This window comes from Cavia porcellus, unplaced genomic scaffold (assembly GCF_034190915.1).
Source record: "Cavia porcellus strain 051 isolate PalLab524CR breed Dunkin Hartley unplaced genomic scaffold, mCavPor4.1 scaffold_8, whole genome shotgun sequence".
Taxonomy (NCBI): Eukaryota; Metazoa; Chordata; class Mammalia; order Rodentia; family Caviidae; genus Cavia; species Cavia porcellus.
In genome coordinates, this window is record NW_026947491.1 from 44,387,495 (window position 1) to 44,407,931 (window position 20,437).

A 20,437-nucleotide genomic window follows, 5' to 3' on the forward strand; every position below is an offset into this window, starting at 1 on the left:
TGCTGAGCTACATCCCTGGCCCAAGCATTGTTTTCTCATGTATGACTTTTGGTACATAAACCCTCTTTCAGGTTGATTATATTTCCTATACAGAGCATCTCAATGGGCCTTATCTCCTGATCTACCCTGTATTTCTTTTTGTTATTGTACCAAGGCCATCTATATTAGAGATTAGAGTCAACCTTCTCTGCTTCATTTCTGCTATGCTATTTTTCTGCCATTGGTTGTCTACTTTTCTCCTTCATTCCACTGTCTGCCCCATTCATTAAGGCCTCTCTGCCATTGTTTCTGAAATCCTGGTGATTTTTTCTCTCTCTCTAGAAAGTCCTTCAGAATTTTTTGTAGGTTGGATTGATGGTCATGAACTCCCTCAGTTCCTCTTTGTTTCTTGTTTCTCCACTAATTTTGAGAGACAATTTTTCAATGCACATCAATCTGGGTTGGAGGTTATTTTCTTTCAGGGCTTGGGATACTTCACTCCAAGCTCTTCTTGATCTGATGGTTTGTGTCGAGAAGTCTGTTGTGATTTTGATGAGTTTTCTTTTATAAATGATCTATTTCTTGTCTCTGATGGCTTTTAATATTCTGTTCTTGTGCTGAATTTCTGGGATCTTGATTATTCCATGTCTGGGTGTAGCTCTGTTTTGGTTGTAGGTGGCTGGAGTTCTGTAGGCCTCATACATCTGAATGTCATTTCCTTTTTCTATGCTTGGGAAGTTTTCCTTAATTATTTCTGTTAATAGTTTTGTATTTCCTTTGTGTTTACCCCTGCTTCATCACTCACATTTTTTATTCTTTTTTTTTACATTTTTTATTCTTAAGTTATAGATCCTCTTGTCATCTTCTAGCCTTCGTATTGTTACTGCTTGTTTCCTTGTTATTTTTAAGAGATCTTTCCTTTCATGATCACACATTGTAAACCTATCTTCAGGTCTTGTTAATCTATCTCTAGTTTCTTTCAGGCAATTTTGCCAGCTTTCAATGGAGTTTTTAATTTCCTGGTAATCTCTTTGAATATTTCATGTATTCTAGGTTTTTTAAAAATATTCTTCATTGAATGTTTCTCTCCTTTTTTGTGTTCTTCCATTCTTCCATCTGTGTCTTCTTGAGGGGTGCTTAGCATTTCTTTTATTAATTTTCTTATATCTTGCTTTACTTGTATTAATATTTCAGTTTTGAGTTCATCCATAATGTCATGAAGATCTTTTTATGTCAGCTGATGCCATGTCCAATATTGCATGTTTGCTACCCTCAATCCTTATTTACCTCTCCTGGACTGATGGGTTGGGGGCTGGAGGTTTTTTTGTATTTCTTTCTCTTGTCATGTTTCTGGTTTCTTCCACACAGGTGTATGGTAGAGGTCCCAGCCCCTTTCCTTGTTGGTTATGGTCTTCCGAAGCATGCTGACTAGGGATTTCTTCCCTCTCCAGTTTGCTGTTGGCCATTGAGATGCAAACAAGGATGTAGGCTGGCTCCTCCCCTCTGAGCCAGTCAACCAGCAGGGGCCTTCATCACGTTAGCTGCGTGGACAGAACCAGTTTGGGACAACTTCAAGGACAATTTCATCCCTGGCTATTGGGCCCCAGCAAGGGGTGTGACCCAGCTCAATCAGATCCCACCAATTTGCTCTGGGCAGGGAGCAATCAACTGAAGTCACTGCCATTCTTGGTTCAGACTTGTCCTGCCCAATATCAATATGTCATCCAGTCAGTCACCCCTTTCCTGCAGGAGGGTCAAATTCCAAGCACTCACCATGGGTTAGTGCAGGTCTCCACACCAGCTCTGTTCTCTGTTGGGCTGGCCAACCTCCGACTTCAGTGGGACTGCAACTCTAGTGGCGAGAGCACCACAACTGCAAGTCTGAGCAGCTCCAGCGAGAGTGCTGCAACCATGAATCTGACTGGCTCTTTTCCCTTTAGTTTCTTCCTGGGTCAAGAGGAACCATCTCTCTCTATCTGGTCTTCTCCGGGATGTTTTATTCCAGCATCTGAGCTGTTTTTCTCAGAGAGTCTCCCTATTTTGCTGCTTACTGATCTGCCATCTTTAGCTCCTCCTTACTATTGAATTCATTCCATGGCTTCCGGGTGTCCCCAAGTCCTTCCCACATGGCCAGCAGCTGGCAGAAGTCCCAAAAGGCAGTCTAAAATGTCTTCTTAAACACTGAAACTTGTTCAGTCCTCCTATAGGGAAAAAGAGCAGTTTAATACTCTTTCACACCTGTGCGTATCCTGCATACCCCTAGAGAAAAAGTAGCATGCAAAGAGAAATATTGACTATGATGCTATGTTACGATTAGTGTTGAACTGGAAGGGGAGGGGAAATGGTCAGAATTATCTTATGTTCAGACTCCTTACATTAAGACACAATCTTACCTTTTTGGACAAGTGCCCTCCCATGACTTGGCCTGTTTTAAATTTTCCCAAGTCACAGTACTGCAAAATATACATCATATACTGCTCACTAGTGATTTTCTCTTTGATTGGGAAATAAATGCCTTGTTAAAAGATGTCACCTCACTGGCTAAATTCTAATGAACTCAATGGCTAACAAAAATAGCTACAAAGGAGTATTTCGCTTTTGAATCTTTCCTTCTTGTCCAGAGCAGCTGTCTGACATCTCTTTCTTCTGCCTTCCCCTAATCATCTAGTAAATCATCTTCTTTTATTAAAAAAACAGATATTAAGGGATCACCATAGCCTGAGTCCCCAGTGAACACTCTCTATCTTATCATGATTTCTCTCTAAAACAGCCATCACTCTCAGAGATATGCTAAACTGAGGTTTTAAAAAGAAGAGATCCTGTAGCTAAGTATGGTCCAAAGGTCACAGGATCACAAGGAAAAGGACCCAGATGCATGATAAGACCAGCTAGCTCAGCTCTGGCCACTTCCTCACTGATCCAGCCTGCAGATCAATCCGTGGGGTGCACCTGGAGGCAGAACGGGATTAAATAAAGACATAGGGGAGACAGAGATGGAAGCAAGTCAAGAGAATCCAATCAAGCCCCCCCCCATTTATTCTGGAAGTGATTACATCTTTTGTAGGCCAAGGGCGGGAGGTGGGACAGGAAGAGGCTATGGGGATGAATACAACAGGGTCACCGTCATATCCAGGTATGTGACATAAGCAGGAGAGGATTATGGTTAATGTCGGCAGATGCAGTGCCCATAGGAGAGAGAGAGGCAGGGAGGCAGCAATGGGGCTGCCGCTTGGCTCCCTACATCTCCTCCCTTTCTATATTATTTAATCAGGAGTATGGCAGGCCCTGCCGGACAGTGTCTGTCTTAGATCAAGGACCTCATTGCATGAACCCAACCAGGTGTTACCCGTCATGGGCTTGCAGAACAGCAGTTGGTCCTGTGCCTGTCTTAGGTGGCCGTTGGAATTAACATGCATGTCCTAGTTGCCTGTCTCTGACTGCCTGTCTATTGCCCCAGGGCAGTTAGGCCGCATTGTCATATGGGCCACTCGTGGGAATTCCTTCCCCGTAGGTTTGTTGATCTGCCATCTCCAGCTGATGATAGTGTACCTGAATGGGCTTTGCCATAAATGCGTCTATCTGGTTATTAATGAGCATCATAATCCTCTGAAAAATACAAGGACTCACAGAAAGGAGAAGCAATAGGGCAGCTAGGGGACCCAAAAGGGGCGCTAGGTAAGGGAAAAGCTCCCCCACACACACACACACACATATCGAGGAGAAGGGGTTGGCAGCCATTTGTTGTTGTCTCTGTTGAAGTCGTTTTTTATGTCTTGGAGCTTGCCTCGCATAACACTGGACGCAGTCTATTTGGCTGGTTTATGTTCCTCCAGACCGAGAAGAGCCCCTTCCGCAGTCACAGAGGGTTGTGTGCATGGCTGTCAGCAGTTGTAGTCTGTTTGGCAGGGGTCTAAATCCACCATGGGTGTGGTACGGCTCAAGGAGAAGGCTGAGTAGGCAGCATAGGGCTCCAGGGAGTTTGTCATCTGCAAAAGAACACAGGGGATTGTGCCTCAGGAAATGACATTATTCCTGGGCATTGCATGGAGTCTTTGAAGAACTGTCTACTTGTTTTACAAGGCGCTCAGGTAGCCATCTAGCTTCTCTATCTTGTTGAGAATAAACACACACTGAACCTCATCCCCAGATAAGGACTGGGTTGGGGCCATTCCATGTATTGGTTAGCGGGTCTCCATGGTACAGAAGCAAATTGCTTTTGTGTTTCAGAATGCCAAAAATGCATGGCTGCTGACTGTCCAGAAGCATCCAAATTTTAAAAATTAAGGATGAATAAGCCATGAGATAGAATATTTTTAGGTGTCCTCCTTGTGCAGTACCATTTCCCCTGTTTTATTTTATCAACAGTGAGTTTTAAGGAGAGATGTGTCCTTTTAACTATGCCTTGACCTTGAGGGTTATAAGGTATGCCTTTTATATGATCAATATTAAGATGTTCACAGAAACAAGCAAAGGCAGAACTAGCATAGCCTGGACCATTATCAGTCTTTAATTGTTGTGGGCATCTCAAAATTGATAAGGTAGTTAACATATGGCTAACAACATTTGGTAGCTTTGCCAGTCTGGGGAGAGGTATAAATGAAACCACTAAAGATATCTATAGTTAAATGAACATATTTAAGATTGCCAAACTCAGGAATGTGGGTGACATCCATTTGCCATAATGCATTGAGGATAAGTCCTCTAGGATTAACCCCAAAGTGTGGAACTAGGAGGTGCACTGCACAAGAAAGGCAATTTTTTACTCTCTGTCTGGCTTGTTTTATAGTGATCTTAATACAGAATTACAGAAAAATAAATGGTAAGAAATCAACAGTTGATAAGCTACATATTGTCATCCTAGAAATAGCTGTTCAGGCTATAAAATCAAAGCATGTAAAGTGACATTCAAATAGTGACACTGCCAACAGTTCTGCTCAATGATCCAACAAAAACTTAGTAATATGGCTATCAGTCCTATACACTTGTTTTTTATCTCAAAGAGGGCAAGACCAAACATATCAAAACAGAACAAAACAGTTTTTTAAAAAAAGATTTAAAGAAATACAGATTTCAAAGCAAGTCCACTGGAGATCTTCACTGTTTATCTAATTGTCTCTAGTTTCCTCCAAACAGTTGTGCCCATCTTCACATACATTAAATACACACTGCATATTATAGAACTAATCAAATCATTACAGGATGATGAAGGCTCCTTAGGTTTTTAAGATCTGACATTGGGGAAGACAATAATAACTATCATAGTGTCTCTCATTTTTTTAGCAGCTGTCCCCATCCTTATATATGCTGAAATTAAACTTAAGAGACCAGACCAATATCACTCCAATCAGTTAAATGAGTCAAAGTAATTGACATTGGAATCTCTATCTCTGGAGTCTTTTTGTAAAATGACCAGTCTCTCCACAGGCAAAACAGTCCTGTTCATGCTTTTGAGACAAGAACTGTCCAAATGCAAACTCCTACAAGGTAGCAGCCACAGCAAAGGTGTATATATCCTGTTAGGCCTGTTCTATTTTTACGAGGTCTGATAGCGGCCCGGCAGATGGTGCCGGTGCCTTTAAAAACCAACTGTTTAACAAAATCAGTGCCTGCATCAGCGCAGCTAAAGACTCCGCTAGCAGTAGCAATCAAACAATCAACAAACTCTGAAAAGGATTTATCTGGGCCTTGCTTAATGCTAGTGAGAGAGGAGCTTATATTATCTTTTGTAGGCAGCTTTCTCCATGCTCAGGTAGCTGCTGTTTGAATTTGAGTGAAAAGTGTTGGATTAAACTCTTTTTGAGCTTCTCTGCACACATAGGCATCTTTTACTATTAACATATTAAGGTCAAACCCATTGCTGGCTTGTGTATTGCGTCTGGCGGTCTCTTTGCAATTTTTTATATATTCTGATTTTTACAAAAGATGATCGCCACCCAATAAAGTCACTCAGGCCAATCTTTGCCAAACTGTAGGTGTGAGCCAGCCGTCAGCCAGAGAATTTAAAACAGCAAGAGTGAAAGCAGCTGGAGGGCCATACTGGGCAACTGCTGCCTTTAATTCTTTTAAAGCAGCCACTGTGAATGGCATATGTGTCCTAATGACTTGTGGAGCTAGCGGCACAGTGCCCGCGCCATCTTGCAGCTGTGCGGTGCAAGATCTTGAGGAGGTACATTTGTTTCCATCACCGGAAACACAATTTTGGGGAGGGACCCACGCTGATGTGGCAGAAGTGAAGCAAACGCCATTTTAGAGTGCCATGAGGCTTGCCGGAGGCAGGTGCCATCTTAGGGGCACTATAAGGCTGTATAGCTCAGAGGGCCTTGTGCGACCAGCTCCTCAATCTGAGGATCTGCATGCCACTGGGCAAGCAGCTCAGAGATTAAATTCCAATATGCAAAGGTGGTCACCAGAACCTTTTCTGGACCGAAAACCCTATAATAATCTTTTAAAGCATCTCTTACTCTATTCCACCTCTTGGTATTTATAGAACCCTCTAGGGCAAACCTTATGGATAAATTGAAAATACTGCAATAATTCTTTTGTTCTAACTCTTACCCCTCTTGTCTTTCATGCCTTTATAAGGCCTCCTATGAACACTTCATGTTCGCTCAATGCTTGACCCATGTCCGGGAAAGGGAATGGGGTTGCCGTTCACTCACCATGACTCAGGCAGGACATTGGGTAGTCGTCCGCGCAGGCCTCGGTACTTGATTTAATGTCCTGCTGCTTTTAGCTTTAATCCTTGATTCAGTTTGCTCAGTTTTCACCACCGTCTCTGGTTCGATTCGCTTTCACTTTAAGCCAGCTGTCTCGAACGGCTCCCTCATTGACTCCTCCATGCCAGGAGCCCCCACGCTGGGCGCCACTTGATCTGGCCTGCAGATCAATCCATGGGGTGTACCTGGAGGCGGAACAGGGATTAAATGAAGACATGGGGGAGACAAAGAGAGATGGAAGCAAGTTGAGAGAATCCGATCAAGCCCTCTGTTTATTCCGGAACTGATTACATCTTTCATAGGCCAAGGGCGGGAGGCGAGACAGGAAGAGGCTAAGGGGATGAATACAACAGGGTCACCGTCACGTCCAGGTATGTGACGTAAGCAGGAGAGGATTATGGTTAATGTAAGCAGACGCAGTGCCCATAGGAGAGAGAGAGGCAGGGAGGCAGCAATGGGGCTGTCGCGCGGCTCCCTACACCTCACATGTTCATTTCACCACCATCAATACAAGGAGACAGGACCAAGTTTAGTCAAAATGGAAATAACTGCTCTTTATTCAAGGAGAGTCATATAAGTGGTCCTCCATATCACTTCACTAGCTAAACTGAAAGCATTCATAGGTCTGCTGTATTTAGCACGGATTTCTTATGCTGCTCACAGGAATGTAAAAGACTTATGAAAAAGCAATGGGTAAAAATATGCCATAAAACTCTATGCCCTTGTAGATGAAAAGACTTAATTATGCTTTCAATTTAGACATTTATCCTGGAATTAGGCCATCAGGTGCTTATCTGCATAGTAAAAAACTGAATGATGCTGTGAACAGACTTGTTGCTCCCATCTCCCAAACTAATCAGAATGTGACAGTTCAACAACTGGTGGGCTGGGGATATAGCTCAGGGACATAAACAACTGCCTGGTAAGCACAAGGTCCTGAGTTCAATTTCTGGTACCAAAACAAAAAAAAAAACTGGTTTACCACTTTCCAACTGATGTTACATGTGCTAAAAGACCACAAGTTGACCAGCACAAGAATTGTACACAGGAACAAAGCAGAAATTCCAAAGGAAATGTTCTCATTTCACAACAGAATTGTATACTAATGTTATAGTTTGTATCTAGATATCCCCCCCAAAGCCTCAGGCACTCATGTGAGACAGGCTTTTCAGAGGTGGCTGAATCTAGGGTTTGTGATTGATTCATGGTCCAATGCTAGGATTAAAGGTGTGAGTGCTACACCCACCTTAGGGTCAGTGCCTGCATCTAATATAAAGGACAGAAAAAAACCTTGTCTCCCTCTTCCTCCCCTCCTCTTCTCCTTCCCCTTCCCTTCCCTCCTTCTCTGCCTCCCTTCCTTTTTGCTCTTGTTGTTTTTGCAAGTCTTCCACCACCATGAACGTTGCCCTTCAGCTGTGTGTCACTCTGCCTTGAAGCCAGCCAATTATGAACTGAAACCTCTACAAACTGAACTAAATAAACCTTTCCCCTCTTAATTTTGGGTGTTTTGTCTCATCAAGGAGAGAAAAGTAACTAAGATAAGTATAATTGTTAAATTTCAGGAAGATGCAACATTGGCCTGGCATATAGCAAAGGAAAGCAAACTGGTACTACTGAGGTCAACATTTCACCATGGTGGAAATATTGATAGGGAAACCTCAACAAAATGGAAACCTGGGATGGAAACATTCAACTACAAAATAGAACATGGGATAAATGTTATTAATAAGTTACACAGCAACCATGATGTCACTTGAAACAGAATCCATTGGTCAACAGTTGTGTTTTACTCTATCCTAAATGTGTGGCATAAATAGTTTGATAATTTACAAAGAAAATAACAAGTAAAAAGTATTGTGCAGAAATTTTCTTAGAGGATTGGATTAGAGCTCATAAGAGATTATTTGCAGCAGAGGAAAAACAAAATATTTCTTCCTAGGCAATTACGCAAAAAATTGTGGAGCACACTGGTGAAATGACAGGTGAACAGGCAGGTGCAGCATCTCAAAGACCTACTATGACAACAGGAAAACAAAAAAGATGTCAACTGTGCCCTAATATAAAGTACAAAAACAGACCTGAGGATCGCCACACAATTTCAAACATATTCAGCCACCTCATTGTTGACAAAGGGAACAAACATTCACTGAGTAAAGACTAAAACTAGACCACTGTCAATCACCACATAGTAAACTAAAGTCAAAATAGACCAAAGATCTAAATATTAAAACAGAAACACTAAATCTACTGGAAGAGAAAGTAGGTATAAATCTTGACATAGATGTAGGCAGAGAGTTCGTGAACAAAATTTAGACCACATGGGAAATATTTCAAAGAATCAACAACTGGAATCCATCTTATTAAAAAGCTTTTGCACATCAAAAGAAATCACCAACAGATTGAAAATACAACACACAGAGTGGGAAAAAATTTTAGCCAGTTGTGCCTCAGACAAAGGACTTCCATCTAGAATATACAAATAATTTTTTGTATATATATATATATATATATATATATTTCAAGTTCATTTTATTCCAACATAAAAACAAAGAAAAAACTACAACAAACTTTTAAAGTACATCAATCAGGCAGTAACAATGGTACATACATTGTGCATTGTCATCCCCAAATCATTCGCCCAGAGCACAAGACATCTGTGTTCAATTGTTCAAACAATACCAACACAAATCTTTCTCTTCAGCAAACTCAGAGAAATTAGTAGTATAACGATCTGAACTATTTTATGTACATATACATATATATTTTTCTTTAATTTTGTCACACTAATGAAACAATACAGTGTTAACACGTGTGTCTTACTTATTTCACTAATGAGTATGTTCTCAAGGTACATACATTTACCTATAAAAGCGTCCAGCTTATCATTCTTTAGGGATGAGTAGTACTCCATTGTATAAAAATACCACATCTTTTTTATCCATCCCTCACTCAGCAGGCATTTAGGTTGTTTCCAAGAACTGGCTATTATAAACTGTTCTGCTATAAACATGGGGGCACATATATCACTGTGGTAATGATGTTTTTAATTCTTTTGGGAAGAAACCCAGAAGGGGAATAACTGGGTCAAATGGGACCTCCAATCCTAGTTTTTTGAGGACTCTCCACACTGACTTCCACAGTAGTTGCACAAGTCTGCACTCCCACCAACAGTGGAGCAGGGTTCCTTTTTCCCCACAGTCTTTTCAGCATTTGTTATTGCTTGATTTCTTGATACTAGCCATTCTTTCTGAGGTGAACTCTCAGTGTATTAAAACATTAATTTGCATCTCTTGAATGACCCACTGGTTGAACATTTTTTCACATATTTATTTGTATTTCTTCATCTGAGAAGTATGTATTCATCTCAGATGGCCATTTTTGGGTTGGGTCTTTAAATCTGGGAGAACTGATTTTTTTTTAAGATCTTTATATTTTCTCAGTAGTAATCCATTGTCTGAGGAACAGCTGGCAAACATTTCTCCCATGATGTGTGTTGTCTCTTCACTCTGTTGGTCGTTTCTCTTGCTGTGCAAAAGCTTTTCAGTAGGGTGAGATCCCATTTGTTGATTCTGTGAAATAGTTCCTGTGCAATCTGGGTTATGTTCATACAGTTTTTGCCTATACCAATGTCTTCAAGAATTTTACTTACTTCAAGAATTTTACTTTCTGTCTTCCAGAAAATTTAATGTTTCTGTCTTAATATTAAGATCTTTGATCCATTCTGATTTTAGCTTAGAGCATAGTGAAAGAGATGGGTTCAGTCTTAATCTTTGCATGTGTAGAGCCAGTTTTTCCAACACCATTTATTAAAGAGGCTACCTTTCTTCCAGTGAACATGTCTGGCACCTTTTTTCAAAGATAAAGTGGTTTAGTGTGTCTGCAGTTGTTTCTGCATGTTCTAATATATTCCACTGATCTTTGGATCTGTTTCTTTGGTGAGTAACACACTGTTTTTATCACAGTAGCTTTATAGTATAATTTCAAGTCAGGGATTGTGACGTCCTGTCTTGTCTTTGTTGCCCAGGATTGCCTTTGATATTCTAGTCTCTTCTGGTTCCAAATGAGTTTTAGGATTGTTTTCTCTAATTCTGTGAGATATGCTATTTGAATTTTGATTGAGATTGCATTGAGTTTTGGAAGTATGGCCATTTTCACCACATTGGTTCTTCCTATCTAAGAGCATAGAATATCTCATCATTTTCTAATATCCTCTTCAATCTACTTTTTCAGTGTACTGTAGTTTTCAATGTGGAGGTTTTTTCCATCTTTTGTTAGATTGATTTCTAGGTATTTCACTTTTTTGGATGCTATTGTAAAAGTTATTTTTCATTGATTTCTCTTTTAGTGAGTTTGTTATTCATGTACAAGAAGGCTATTGATTTTTTAGTGTTGACTTTGTAACCAGCTACATTACTGAATTTGCTTATTAAATCTAGAAGTCTTGGGTTGGGGATTTAGCTCAGTGGCATAAGTGCTTGCCATGCAAGCCTGCAGTTGTGAGTTCAATCCCTGGTACCGATAAAAAAAAATCTAGAAGTCTTTTGGTGAAATTTTTGGGGTCTTCTAAGTAAAGTATCATGTCATTTGAAAATAATGATAGTTTAACTTCTTCCTTTCCTATCTTTATTCCTTTTATTTCTTTTTCTTGTCTAATTGCTTCAGCTAAAGTTTCCAGGACTATATTGAATAGAGTGGAGACGGTGGACAATCTTGTCTTGCTCCTAATTTTAGAGTGAAAACTTTCAGGTTTTGTCCATTTAGGATAATGTTAGCTGTTGGTTTATCATAAATGGCTTTTATCAGACTGAGATTTTTCCATAGAGTTTTTTCTTTTTTGAGACAGGGTTTCTCTATGCAGTTCAGGCTGAACTTGAGCTCACTTTGAACCCCAGGCTGGTCTCAAATTCACAATGATTCTCCTGCCTCAGCCTCAGGAGTGCTGGGATTACAGCTGTGAGCCACCACACCCAGCTCTCCATAGGGTTTTTATCATGAATGGATGCTAGACTTTGTCAAAAGCTTTTTTTGCATCTACTGAGATAATCATATGATTTTTGACTTTGGTTCTATTAATACGGTGTATTACATTTATGGACTTATGTATATTGAACCATCCCTGCATCCCTGGGATGAATCCCACTTGATCATGGTGTACAATCTTTTTGATGACTTGCTGCAGTCTGTTTAAGAGTATCTTATTGAAGATTTTTGTGTTGATATACATTAAGGAGATTGGCCTGTAATTTTCTTAATTGGGTCCTTCTTGATTTTGGAATCAGCATAATGCTTGCTTCCAAGAATGAATTTGGAAGTATCACTTACCCTTCAATTTTGTTAAAAAATTTAAGAAGTACTGGTGTTAGGTCATCACTAAATTTCTTGTAGAATTCAACAGTCAATCCATCACGGCCTGGGCTTTTCTTTGTTGATATGTTTTTAATTATATCTTTGATTTATTGATACTGGGTTATTTAAGATTTTTATGTCTTCTTAATTCAGCTTGGTAATTCATATGTATCTAGGAATCTGTCCATTTCTTCTGTGTTTTCCATCTTATTAGAATACAAGTTTTCAAAGTAGGCATACATGATTTTCTGAATTTCTACAGGGTCTGTTGTGATTTCACCTTTTTCATTCCTAATTGCATGGATTTGAGTTTTTCCTTGCCTTTTTTGATATGGTTAGCTAAGGGTTTTTCAATTTTATTTAATCTTTCAAAGAACCAGCTCTTTGATTCCTTGATTCTTTGTATTGTTTTTTTAGTCTCCAGTGTGTTAATTTCTGCTCTGATCTTTATAATTTCTTCCCTTGTATGAACTTTTGGTTTAGCCTGCTCTTCTTTTTCTAGAAACCTGAGGTTCAGCATTACATTGTTTATATGCACTTGCTCTGTTTTCTTGATATGGGTATTTATTGCTTATAAATTACCCTCTTAAGACTGCTTTCATTATGTCCCACAAGTTCTGGTATGTTATATTGTTATTATCATTCAACTGTAAAAACTGTCCAATTCTTTTTTAATTTCATCTGTGACCCAGTGGTTGTTCAATAGCATGCTATTTAATTTTCATGTGTTTATGAAGTTCTTGTGGGGTTTTTTTTGGCATGGGTTTCCAATTTCATTGCACTGTGGTCTGATAGTATGCATATGATAATTTCAGTTCCTTTGTATTTACTTAAGCATATTCTTTTCTTTTTGAGACAGAGTCTCCCTGTGTGGTTCAGGCTGGCTTTGGGCTCACTTTGCAGCCTAGGCTCGTCTCGAACTTGCAACGATCTGCTTGCTTCAGCCTCTCAAGTGCTGGGATTCCAGGAGTGTGCCACCATGTCCAGTTTACTGAAGCATGTTTTATGAGCCAGTATATGGTCTATTTTAGAGAACATCCCATGTTCAGCTTAGAAAAATGTGTATTCTGATGTTGTGAGGTGTAGCATTTTATAGACATCTACTAAGTCCCATTTGCTCAAAAGTTTGATTTAGTTCTAATATTCATTATTAACTTTTTATATAGTTGATCTGTCTTTTTGCAACAGTGGGGATTGAGGCCTCCAAATATTAGGGCTTACATGATTTTTCATGTCCAATAGTCATTGTTTTATATACCTGAATGCACTGGTATTTGTTACATATATATTTATGATTGTTATCTCTTCCTCTTAGATTGTTCCCTTTACAAGGATGTAGTGCTTTCTTTATCTCCCTTAGTCTTGGCTTGAAATTCACTTTGTCTGCAAATAGAACAACTATCCCTGCTTTTTTTCTGGATTTCTGTTGTATGGAGTACTGTTTTCCAACCTTTGACTCTCTATGAATTTTTTTAATTATATGTGTTTCTTGTATGCAGCACATTGTTGGATCTTGCTTCTCTCTCTCTCTCTCTATCTCTATCTCTATCTCTCTCTCTCTCTCTCTCTCTCTCTCTCTCTCTCTCTCGTAGTGAGGATTAAACTGACAACCTTGCACTTGCCAGGCAGGTGCTTGTGCTGCTGAGCTAAACCTTTCACCTGGATCTTGCTTCTTGATCCATTCTGCCAGTCTGTGTCTTTTCACTGATCAATTAAGACCACTAATATTGAAGGTTAAAACTGATATGTATTGAATTATCCTTGTCATGTCATTTTCCTGTTGTTGGCTCCCTCTTTTTATTTTTTACTCCTTCCAATTGTTTGCCTTTCCTTGTGGATTCCTTCTTTTAGGATGAACATATAAATAATTGAAAAAAATCAGAACCCCCAAATTCAAAGACTCAATCCAAAAATAAGCATCTGAGATGAATATGTACTTCTCATATGAAGAAATATGAATGGCAAATAAATACATGAAAAAATACTTAACATCACTGGTCAATGAAGAAATGCAAATTAAAACAACACTGAGATTTCATCTCATCCCAGAAAGGATGGTCATCATCAAGAAATCAACCAATAACAAATGCTGGATGGGGTGTGGGGGCAAAAAAGAATCCTTCTCCATTGTTGTTAAGAATGCAGACTCATGCAATCCCTACAGTATGGAGATTCTTCAAAAAACTAGGGTTGGAGGTCCCATTCAACCCAGATATTCCCCTTCTGGGTATCTTCCCAAAAGAATTAAAAACATATACCACAGTGATATATGTACACCCACGTTTATAGCAGCACAATTTGTAATAGTTAAATCATGGAAATAACCCAAATGCCCATCAACAGAAGAACAGATTATAAAAAAGATGTGGTCTTTTTATACAATAGAGTACTGCTCAGCCATAAGAAAGATAAACTTCCACATTTCTTTGGTATCAGAAATCAAACTCGCTAAGCAGGCACAGTGCTGCTGAGCTATATCCCTAGCTCAAAAAGGATAAACTTGAGACTTTTATAGGTAAATGGACACCACTTGAGACCACAGTCATAAATGAAATAAATCAGTCTCACATGTGTAATCATCATATTGACTTCCTGGTATGAGAAACTGAAAGAGTAAACAAGGTCCAAAATGTATAAAAAATATTGCAAAATGACAAAAAACTGTTCAAAAGAAAAAAGAAACCAGGATGGGAGAAACAGGAAAGGAAAGAAGGAAAGGAAAAATAAATTCAAGATGATTACACTACTAGCTTCTCATATTCATTGAAAAGAAAGGTTTGGCGCTGGGGATACAGCTCAGTGACATGGCACCTGCCTGACAAACATGAGGTTCTGAATTCAATTCCTGAGATAAAAAAAAACAAAGGTTTATGCTAATATTGTTTGGAGAATTTTTTATGCCCAAATCTTATATTCTGAGTAACTACTTTAAATATAACATGCAATGTATTAATTACTGTTTTTCTATTATATTATGAAATTTTTGTTTTACTTTTTTGCCATTAAAAATGTACAGAAAAACACTATCAGTGTAAGTGATACTTGTGTATGGAACATGCAGTTGTCACGTGTGGAGACTGCCTCAGGTGTGACAATTGAAGCAAAACATTTCTGTGGTAGTCTTTTGTGTTTATAGTATAGTCTACATAGGTTGGTTGGTTTGTTTGTTTGGTGTCTGTATGTACTAGGAATCAAGCTCAAGACCTTATGCTTGCCAGGAAGGCATTGTGCCACTGAGCTATTTCCCCGGCCCCCATAAAGGGTTTTATAAGCAAGTAAACAGTTGATGTGGAATGCTGATGTCTATTCTAAGCATTCATTTCATATTTGATATTTTATTTTCCTGCTATGTGCATGGTGTGCAATATAGTAGGAAGCTCCTAAGGGATTTTTAAAGCATATCAAAGTCTGAAAGCCCTAGATTAGACATCTCGAACTTAACGGGACCACAACATTTCACACATCCTTTCCAAATTGGCTTTACCCCAGGCTTTATCATCTAAGTAAATGCCATCACATGTGTTCATGCTAAAAACTTGGGAGTTATCTTTGATAATTAGTTATCTAAGCAAAAGTGCCTAGAGCTCATTAAAAATCACATGGCCTTGGCAGCAGCAACCTTTAACTGGTCTTTCTCTTCTATCATTGCATCTACATAGTTACTCTCCACTCAATAATAGTCTGAGTAATCTTTTCAATTCTAATTAAATGATTTACATACAATAAAGTACACATATCTTACATTATAATCTGATAGTTTGTTACTAAAGATACATGTAACTACTGCTTACATCAAAATATTGTTATCCTTTTTTAAAATTTTACTTCACTTGGCTTTATTTCAGCACACAGCTGTAATCCCAGCATTCAGAAAGAGACAGAATGATCACCTGAAGTTCAAGGCCACTCTGAGTTACAGTGAGTTGAGGGCCAGTTTGGACTATACAGTAGGACCCTGTTTCAAAAACCAAAGTCAATTCATGACATACCCTTGCTTAAAATTATTTCATGCTTTCCTAACTCCCTTGGAAAATCTGAATTACAAAGCCTCACATGACTCTATCCCTCAAACTTTATTTTGTGCCACTCTTTCCCTTATGTCACCACACTCTAGATGCAGGCCTTTAAATTCCTCAAACTGCACTCAAACTACAAAAATGTTCCTGCTCTGCAGCCTTTCCTTCAGATGTGCATTCTCTGTTTTCTCCTAAAGCTCTTGTTTGTTTGTTTGTTTTTGAAACAGGGTCTCTCTATGCAGTTCAGGCTAGCCTTGAGCTCACTTTGTAGCCCAGGCTGGTCTCGAACTCACAACAATCCTCCTGCCTCAGCCTCCCCAGTGCTAGGATTACAGGTGTGAGCCACCATGCCCGGCCTTAAACTCTTTTTAAAGACATTTCTAGGGCTAAGTTTGTGGTTTAAATTTCAGTCTAAATGTCCCTCCAAGGCCTTCTTAACCTAAATAATGATGCATTCAACCATATTTTATTGTGTTCCTTTAATTACTTCAGAGGGCTTATAACTTGTAATATTTCATTCGTTGTTTATTGTCTTTCTTCCCCTCACTAGAATACAGCTTCCTTTGGGACAGTTTTGTTCCGTTTATCCACAAATGTTTGCTAACAGTGTTAAACAAAAATTTTCATTCAATGAAAAATGATAAAACAGAGCATAGCTGGAGCTCTGAACCTAGTTAATAAAGTGGAAAACTAAATGAGTAAAAGCCCATGGCAATTACGTGGTCACTATGTTACCTTCTTTTTCCTCTAAAAACACCTTTAAATCATTATGTACTGCAAACATACACTAATAAAAATATTTTTAAAATTAAATCCCTTTAAAACTATTTTCAGGGGTATGTTGATCTTGTTTCACCTTTAGTAAGAGGGATTTAAATTCAGAACCTTTCCTTTCAGAAAATAAATCGCGTCACACTCATCCCTAATTCCAGTAGCCCTAGATTCCACGGAAAGCACAAACGCTCAACCGGAAGTCGGTGCATCCCGAGAACCCGCCCCGGGCTCAGATCCTGCCCAGTGGCCGTACACAGCCCTACGTAAAGCGCAGGGGTTTCGCGACAGCGCAGGCTCCACCCCTCTGGCCACATGTGGCGCAGGTCTTCCCATCGGACGCCGCGCCACCTCCTCGCGCTGCTTTACGAACCTAGACTGTGGCTCCCCGCCTCCTGTCTCCGTCCTCACATCCCCGCCCCCTCTCACTGTAGATTCTCCTACCACGACGCGCCCGCTATAATCACGTGATTGCCTCATCCGGGTCCTTTGGGTTCTCTCTCCCTCTCCCAACATGGCGGCCTCAGGTGAGTGAGCGGCCGAGCGCGGCCAAGGACCAAGGTCCGAAATCACTCTCCCTCTTGATCCGGTAGTTCTTGGAGTCGGAGTGTATGTGGCACCGGTTCTCTTGTGGCTTGGCAGCCACACCAGGTTGCCAGCGTAGCCTTGTTAGGTTACTGCCTCGGGATGTTTGGGGGGGGAGGTGCCCTTTCCCTCCCCCACACACCCTTTTCACCCCTTTTGCGCGAGGTTGGAGTAGGCAGTAATGGTGGACTTTGGCTTGAATTGGAGGAGGAAGTGCAGAGAGATCTGCGGAAAGCCCAAGGCCTTTTCGTGGACGTAAAGTACTGGGTCCACGTGAAGGCTTGGAGGGAGGAAAGAAGCGGTTGGCGCGCGGACTGTGCACATTAGACTAGGTTTCCGAGGCGCGAGGCCGTTGCAGACCGGGGGCGGGGGCAGGGGAACAGGGTGGGGGGGGCAGTTAGAACGCGAACGCGAGTCCGTGGAGGGGCGGGGGGGGGGAGACACGGTGCGCGTGCGCGGTGGGATTGACGAGGACCGTGAGACTGAGCGCCTTAAAAGCGTGCGGTGAGTCCAGATGGAAAGCTTTTACGTGCGTTTATGGCGTTCATTTATGTCCTACTTGGTGCTCTTCCATGTCTGGCCCCTATATTCCAGAGACGTGTGTTAGTGAGTTAGGGTATGGGAACCTAGTGTTCCCCCACGTGTTCGAGCAGTGGAAGCAAGTGTGGGCACAGCGATTTCCCTTCATCCTTTTTCTGATTCAATCAGTATTTTTTTATTGGGCACACACACTATATGCCAGTACAGTTCTAGGTATGGGAGATACACTTAGGCTTAATTTTGACAGTTTTAACGATAGGGTTCAGCTCTTTTTTAGGTAACTGAACCTTCTAGGAGATGCTATTAAAGTGGTAGAGGGGTTTTTAAAGACTTCTTTGCGAGAACTATCACTATCATGCAATTTTTATTTGTGAATGTGATGAGCTTATAAGAACAGAAGTGGCCTTTGTAACTTTTTGTAGCACTAGTTTTCGTTTTGAGGATACGCTTTATTTTTCCTGACATGACTTTGTATTCTGCAAAGCATTTTTTAAACTGTTAACTGTAGACACATTACTTGACCAGGAGTTCATGTTTCCTATTACTACAGGGGAGTTGAGTGTAAGAATGTCTTTGGAAAAATGTTGACAGCATTGAGGTAATTTCATCAGGATAACTTTCACTGATGTAGCACTTAATGGAGCAAACACTTATGTATATATAGGTTAATGTTTTTTTTTTTAATGTTTTCTAATATAAGAAAATGACCATCTCCCAGCTGAAGAAAATGAGAGATTTGTTCACCGTCGAGAACATGATCAGAATTCTCGAGGGTCTTGACTTTACCGACTTAGAAGTACCGTGATACCATTGAGTTTAAGTTGCTCAAAAGTGTTTGAAGTTTACAAAACTATTCATATTTAATCGATGAATTCTTTGGTGAAAGGGCCATATTTCCCTTTCCTTAATTTTTGTGAAAGTTGTAGAACTGAAAGGCATGATAGCAGTCTGTGTGTTGGTTTTTTCCTGTTGAGGACAGAGGCAGGAGTGATGTGAACTCAAGGGCAGCTTGAACTACATAGTGAAACCCTGTCTCAAAACCAAAACAAGGGGCTGGGGGTTTAGCTCAGCGGCATAAGCGCCTGCCTTACAAGCGCAAGATAGAGTTCCATCCCCGGTACCGATAAAAAAAAAAAAAAACTTTTACATTGGAAATGTGTGAACCACTGTATAGGCTCTTCATTTGCATAATGCTTCACAATAATGTATGGTTTTTATAGGGATAAGATGATGTTCATTAGTTTTCATACAGTGAAGCCCTTTATAGTTAAAGGGTTGCCACTATACACAAATTTCCTGTTTTCCAATCCTAATCCTATCCCTTACCATTGTTTTTGTGATTTTGCGAGTAGGATAGTCAGAAGACCAAGGCTAAAATTTATGAAAATTCAAATACTATACACAAACTACTGTCAGCTAATGTAAATAAGGTGTTTCTAAGTAATGTCAGTGGAAAAAAGGCATTAGCTCAACATAAGTACTTATTATTAGCTGTGTGTTTATACATCTAGGAATATATACTTAGAGCCAGTTTCTTAGGTTTACAATATTGCTTAGTTCCAATAGTAGGCAAATGCCCAAAGCAGGAAATTTAATTTGAAGTCAGGCGTGGTGGTGCACTCAGGAGGCTGAGGCAGGAGGATCGTCTCAAATTTGAGACCAGCCTGGGCTACAAAGTAAGCTGAAGGCCAGCCTGAACTGCATAGTGAGACTCTGTCTCAAAAAAAAAAAAAAAAAGAATTTTAATTGAGTATTTTTGTAACTACTCTTATGAGAGTGTCCCTGACAGGTAAAAGGCAATAAGTATGTAGTTTGGTGGGTGGGCCCTTGTTTGGTGCTAGGGATTGAACCCTGGGTCACGTGTATGCTAGACACGTTTCACTACTCAGCTATATACCCAGCCCCAGTGATTTTTAATAGTCAGCAGGGTGTGGTGGCACACAGCTGTTAATCCCAGCACTTGGGAGACTGAGGCAAGAAGAATGGTGCAAGTTCAAGGCCAGCCTGAGCAAGTTAGTGAGACCCTGACTCGGAAAGAAAGAAAGAAAAAAACATATTCAGCCATTATCACTAATTTGAAAGCATTTTTCATCACTTCAAAAGAATGACCTTAACCATTAGCAGTCAGTTCTCCTGCCTGACCACTGTTCTCCTTTTTCTTTGAATTTACTCATCCTGAACATTTGTTGTAGTTTCATATAATCTATGAACTTTTGCGACTTGCAGCTTTCACTCACTTAGCTTTAATGTTTTCATCCATGTTATAGAATGTACCATATCCCCATCACCCTTCTTCCCTTTTTTCCTCCCTCCCACAAGAACTAGGTATTGAACTCGGGCATCACATATTCTAAGCAAGCACTGTGCCACTGAGCCACACTCCAACCCTTCTCTTTACTTTGTAAATATTTTATTTTATTGGAGACGGGGTCTTAGGTAGTTGAGGTTACCGTTGTACTCATGTAGACCAGGCTGACCTTGAAT

General features: G+C 40.1%; 1 protein-coding gene and 1 long non-coding RNA gene across 5 annotated transcripts in view; one reads left to right on the forward strand and one right to left on the reverse strand.

The window, feature by feature from the left end:
- Positions 1 to 3,017: 3,017 nt before the first annotated feature.
- On the reverse strand, positions 3,018 to 17,266 carry LOC134477316 (uncharacterized). The gene is made up of 3 exons (XR_010049290.1): positions 17,202 to 17,266; positions 6,639 to 6,880; positions 3,018 to 3,965 (listed from the first exon to the last, which is right to left on the reverse strand). It is a non-coding gene; the product is annotated as an uncharacterized LOC134477316 (long non-coding RNA).
- Positions 17,172 to 20,437, forward strand: part of Eif4b (eukaryotic translation initiation factor 4B) — a 29,678-nt gene continuing 26,412 nt past the window's right edge. For all 4 annotated transcript variants that reach the window (XM_013159158.3, XM_013159159.3, XM_013159161.3 and 1 more), the window contains exon 1: positions 17,172 to 17,355. In XM_013159158.3, coding sequence (XP_013014612.1) covers positions 17,343 to 17,355 — 13 coding nt within the window. In that variant the 5' untranslated portion in view covers positions 17,172 to 17,342. The remainder of the gene's footprint in view (positions 17,356 to 20,437) is intronic.